The sequence below is a fragment of the Trichechus manatus genome, unplaced genomic scaffold (genome assembly GCF_000243295.1).
Source record: "Trichechus manatus latirostris isolate Lorelei unplaced genomic scaffold, TriManLat1.0 scaffold00005, whole genome shotgun sequence".
NCBI lineage: Eukaryota > Metazoa > Chordata > Mammalia > Sirenia > Trichechidae > Trichechus > Trichechus manatus.
This window is the reverse complement of record NW_004443941.1, coordinates 7490907-7496502: the sequence shown is the minus strand read 5'-3', so window position 1 is coordinate 7496502 and position 5596 is coordinate 7490907. Positions and strand designations below refer to the sequence as shown.

General features: G+C 43.4%; 1 protein-coding gene and 1 long non-coding RNA gene across 2 annotated transcripts in view; both read left to right on the top strand.

Annotated features, from left to right (window-relative positions):
* SPTBN1 (spectrin beta, non-erythrocytic 1) overlaps positions 1-5596 on the top strand; it is a 153577-nt gene that overhangs the window by 88556 nt on the left and 59425 nt on the right. The window contains exons 4-6 of the mRNA XM_023734522.1: positions 273-364; positions 2017-2097; positions 2974-3089. Of these exons, the coding sequence (XP_023590290.1) occupies positions 273-364; positions 2017-2097; positions 2974-3089 (289 nt within the window). The remainder of the gene's footprint in view (positions 1-272; positions 365-2016; positions 2098-2973; positions 3090-5596) is intronic.
* Positions 3097-5571, top strand: LOC111821301 (uncharacterized). Its single transcript, XR_002824744.1, has 2 exons — positions 3097-5191; positions 5355-5571. It is a non-coding gene; the product is annotated as an uncharacterized LOC111821301 (long non-coding RNA).

Genomic DNA, 5596 nt, shown 5'->3' with positions numbered 1-5596 from the left:
TTTTGGAGGCAGAAATGACCCCTTATAGGTGCTGAGAAGTCACGCAGGTGACTGGTCTTCGCTTCAGCATTGTCTGTGTGCAAAGCAGAAAGCCTGGTTCTGGTCGGTGTTTCCAGGAGTTGACCACTGGCTTCGGAAGACGGTTTTCCTTGACGCTCAGAGCTGATCGTCTTCAGGGCTGGGCTTTGATCTAAAGCTTACTTTCTCTGTATATGCAGACTTGCTCTTCTGTGGCTGTTGTTATTTCGTCTGATATTTCTTGTAAATCTTAGATCCAGGATATCAGCGTGGAAACTGAAGACAACAAAGAGAAGAAGTCTGCCAAGGATGCATTGCTGCTGTGGTGCCAGATGAAGACAGCTGGGTGAGTGTGGGCTGAAAGGTTACCAGGGGCTGCTGCTTCCAGGACTAGGTTCCACTGAAGTCATCACTTATAAGGTGTTGACAACAGTCTCTCCCACTGGCTTCCATTGAGAAGTCTCGTTAACACGTGAGCAGTTGATACGTTGACCTTTTAGCTAGCTTTCAAAATGGAAGGCGTTCTGATTTATGTGCTGGACCTGACATATCTCCCCCATCACCTTCCTTCTCTTTACTAGGGAAGCTCCAGAGAGCAGTATATTTTGAATTTAAAACTCTGGAAGCATTTTTAGGAATCAAATCCATGATACATTCGTGTGTGTGTGTGTGTGTGTGTGTGTGTGTTTTAAAAAAAAACAAAACAAAACAAGGGTTTTCGCTTCCCTTTAATTTCTCCTGACCTACGGAAGCTTTGCTCAGTAAACTTAAGAGTAATCTTTATATATTATCTGTCCAAGTTTACCTTCCCTTTATTCTTAAAGTGAAATTTTAGTGAAGATAGTTTTACAGAACTGCATGTTTTTTGTTGCTCACTGAAATTATCGAGGTTCAACTGATTCCGACTCATAGCAACCCTATAGGACAGAGTAGAACTGCCCCTTAAGGTTTCCAAAACGTTTAAAGGCCTCATCACATCAATTTAGGGTCATGCAGCCCCTAAGTGTTTATTAAGAGCTTGTTTTGTACCAGGCTACTTTGGACTTCTTATCACAAGGACATCATGCTTGGTAAGGTAGAGGGTCAGCGAAAAAGAGCAAGACCCTCAATGAGATGGATTGACTCTGGCAGCAACTGTGGGCTCAAGCATAACAACAATCATAAGGATGGTGCAGGACTGGGCAGTGTTTCGTTCTGTTGTGCATAGTGTTGCTATGAGTTGGAACCAACTTGATGGCACCTCACAACAACAACAATTAGAGTGTTACTGTCAACACTACTGTGAGTACAGGTGTGGCTGTAATGTACACGATCAGTGTGGTTTGAGGTGATGTCAGAGCAGCATTCTGGTTGTTGGAAACCGTAAAGAACTTACAGTGTAATAAGGAGGTCAAGTCAGGTATGAACCTTTAATTAACTACAACATAAAATTACTAATAATCAATATGGTGTAGAATAACTGATTTAAGGGTAAGTTTTCGGCACAGGCAAATTTTCCAGGGAGGTAGCTGCTTTACAAAACTTTATCAAATTAAGCGGCATGAGGAAAAAGAAAGCTGAGTGTCACATAGACAGGTAAGCCCAGCATCGTCCTGTTCTGAAGTAGCATGTGAATTCGGATCTCGGTGATTGCAGGGTCCTGATATGTTTGCTGGCAAAGTAGGGAAGTGGAAGCCCATAGGCCTCAGAGCTTTCTGCGTGCTGGTCCCTTTTTCCTAAGTGAGGGTTGCGTTTTAATTCTGGGACACAGTTTACACCTTTCATCGGATTGAATTACCAAGTGAGAAAAGCCACGTAGCTGTGAATTGTATTTTAATTTTATAGCAAGCTGAAGTTGAGTGATGTTTGCTCTGATTTGATTGTCCTTATGAATATTAAATGCCTTAGATTTTAGAATGCTTAAAAACTTCCTCACACTGCATTTAACAAAAGCATAAACCTACAGCAACCTGTGTTTGGTAATTCTGCTGCTTTTCTCTTGTCCTTTGTCCTTGGCAGGTACCCCAATGTCAACATTCACAATTTCACCACTAGCTGGCGGGACGGCATGGCCTTCAACGCCCTGATACACAAACACCGGTAAGTCCTTAGGAAATGTGCTGAAAGCTTTGGGGGAGAATGTTGCCATTTCTCTGTAGCAGATTTGGGTGACCTTCGATCCTCAGATCCATTGCCTTCGATGTTGCGCCACCGTGGAAATTCCTGCATTCCACCTGAGAGAAATTCGGGAGAATATGTCAGTCTCCCAAACAAAATAGCAAGGTCACTCGTTTTCTCCCATTCTGTTAAAAAGCTTTGATAGTGTTTGTCTTAGGCTGGGTTCTCTAGAGAAGCAAAACCAGTAAAGCGTATAAATACATATAGAAAGAGATTTATATCAAAGAAATAGCTCATGCAGTTGTAGAGGCTGGAACGTCCCAAGTCTGTGGATTAGGATAGAGGCTTCTCCCAATTCACGTAGCCACAAGGGCTGGCGAACCCAAGATTGGCAGGTAGGAAAGCAGGACTCTGCTCACAGGCTGTGAAGATCGACAGATCCCAAGATCAGCAGATAATCTGATAGCTCAAGTCCCAAGAACTGGAGGTCAGACGAACAGGAGGCAGCTGCTGGATCCAGAGCAAGCAAAAAGCCAGAATGTCTGCTTATGTTCGGATGCATGCCGTACCCCCAGGGAAATTCCCTTGCAACTGATTGGCTACTCACAGCAGATCCCATGATGGGAGTGATTACATATAAACACTGAGAATCATGGCCCAGCCGAGTTGACACACACTCTTAGTCATCCCAGTGTTTATTCAAAATCATGTTTTGTTATTTGATGATTAAATAATATGCCAGCGGTGTACTCCTCTAGATGGTGATTCTAATATTTTTTGGAGTAGTGATCCTGTTGTGCTGGTCTCATGATGGGTTTTCAAGCCATGATTTCTGTTGTGTTCTGCCGTTCTTCGTAGGCCTGACCTGATAGATTTTGACAAACTGAAGAAATCCAATGCACACTACAATCTGCAGAACGCCTTTAACCTGGCGGAGCAGCACCTCGGCCTCACTAAACTCCTGGACCCCGAAGGTAAGGATTCAAGGGATACGAGGTGGAATTTTTAGCATCCCCAGTGTCAAGTGGTTAATATGAAATCTGTTTGTATCGGTTTGTTTTTATTTGTACAGCCTGCTTTGGGAGACATCAAAGGAGAAGCGGAGCTCAGATTGGGTTGTTGGAATTGACATAAGGATTTGTGGGAAGGCTGATGTTCAAATAGGCTCGAAAGATGGGTGGGTTTTAAACAGACTTTCCAAAGGAGAGGGGGTGCTAGGCAGAGGGACTTGTCTGAGCAAAGGTGTGGAACCAGGAAAGACGTGTTTGTTGACAGACGTTCAGCCAGAGTTGGCGAGCAACGTGGTTTGGAATGGGTGGAGCTAGAGACAGGGGCCTTGTTAGGAGGCTTTTTGGTGTTGGCTTCTGAGCAAGAAAAAGAGCCTTGAGGAAGCACAGTGTATTCAGGAAAGGGGAGAATGCAGGTGGTGGAAGGAATAAGAGAACGCACAGCCCTTCCCAAGGCTGGCCGCTTGGAAGCACAGCATTCATCTTTGTGTGTGAAACCAATCCCTCTCTCTGCTCTGTGGGTCCCCACAGCAGGACCCCAAAGACTGACTGCAATGACGTGGAGCTGGCCTGTGTGGGGCAGTCCCCCAGCTGTAGCTCCCTGGCCTTAACACAGTCCTAATTCTTGGCTTTTTAGCATGAGCTGTCATAGGAACTTTTTCTAATTTGGATAAACATTTACAATATAAGAGAATTCCCCCCCACCCCACCCCCCATAGTACTGGAATTTTATAGATTCTAGGAGCTGTGAGCAAATATTAGAGAGAAAACAGTGCATGTGAGCGCAAGTTCAGAGTTCTTTGATGTAAATATAGAACAGGAAGTTTAACTCCCCAAGGGTGGTTAGAGGTCAGGAGGCTGCCAAGCAGACTTCTTGCTTATTTTCCAGCGCGTGAGATTCACTGATATGCTCGCTGCAGGAAACAGAGATATAATTATCTTTGTGCTAGCCCATCAAATGATTTCTGAGTAGAAATAGAATGCTAAAATTCCTCGGGCTGTGATAAATCTCGTACATAACCCCCATCTCACCATGGGAAGGAGTTCTTCCTTAGCCCCTAACTTTTTGTGCTTCAGTAAAGAACCTTTTCTTCCAGTCACGCCATCGTGACGTATTTTTAAAATACTTACTCGGTAGTTAATTTTTCTAATCATCACCCAGTATGGAAAGGGGATTAGTGTTCCTCAGATCATAAGACAAGGACTTTAAAAAGGCAGCCGATGCCACTTACCCTGAGGGTTTGATCTTGCTTATTAGTTGCTCTTAGTTCCAGTGCTCCAAGGAGCATCAGTTAAAATACACTCATAGACAAGTTTTTAAAAAAAAAAAATTTTTTTTTTGCCTTCTTTTTCCTTCTCTGGCAGCTCGATATTTTGTGTTTATGAAGTTGCATACAAGACTGGCATCTTTGCTGGCCTTCCTCCAGCTCCCTCACCTTTGGGGACACTTTGACGGGTTGAGCAGACATGAGAGTTGACCTCAGAGGCCTGGGGCAGGAGCAGTAGCTAAGATTCTGGTCCCTACTGCTCCTGGCTGCCTGATGAGACCGGGCAGGGATGTCTCAGCCCTCTGCCCTGGTGTTCTCATCTTTAAAATAAGAGAAACAGTCCTGCCCCACACAGGGTCGTCAGGAGGATAGAAATGAAGGCGTATGTGTGAACGCATATTGAAAACTATCTCTACCAAGAGCTCTCCTGTATGATCCCTCCTCATCCTAGCCTGAGTTGGGTACTTCACTCAGTATCTCCTTACCTCAAAGACTTGCCATTTTTACTTGCTTTTCTCCTCACCAAATATTTACAGGTAGTCCCCGACTTACAATGGGGGGTTCCCTTCTGACAACTCAACTGTAAGTCGGTTCTGACAAAATCCAATACCTCTTTTCTTTTCTTTTTTTAGTTTTCATTATTAATACCTTTTGTTATCAGTATCATTATAAATCCAATCTTTATTTATCTTTGGCAGTTGGAAACATTACATATAAACTGAAGAGATATATTTTAATACATCGCATATATTAAAAAATACGCAAATCGTAAAAATTTACTCCACCGATGAGTTGGACGACGTAAGCATTTTGTCAGTTGTGGTAATATCTCCCCTTTCAGAAGGTTTGGGGTCATCTGGATTATCCCCTGGGAGTGGACCTGGCATTTCTAGTCAGAAAGTTAGTGAGAGTTTTCTCTGCAGTCCTTTCGTTTGTTTATTTTTCCCCTCTGTATATTTTGCAGCAACGTCTCACTACTTCCCGAATCTGCCTGTCAAAGCCATCAGCATTCGGGTTCATGTTTTCAAGCAACAGAATCCCCTGATTTAGTTTAGAAAACTGAATCTATACAGCAGCGTTTCAGACAGTTAATCATTAAAATTGAACATCTGAGAATGATAACATCAGCAAATTACACACTACAACATTGTATGCAGTACATATTACTAACGGTAAGATGTGCTGCCCCCCCCCCCAAAAAAAAAA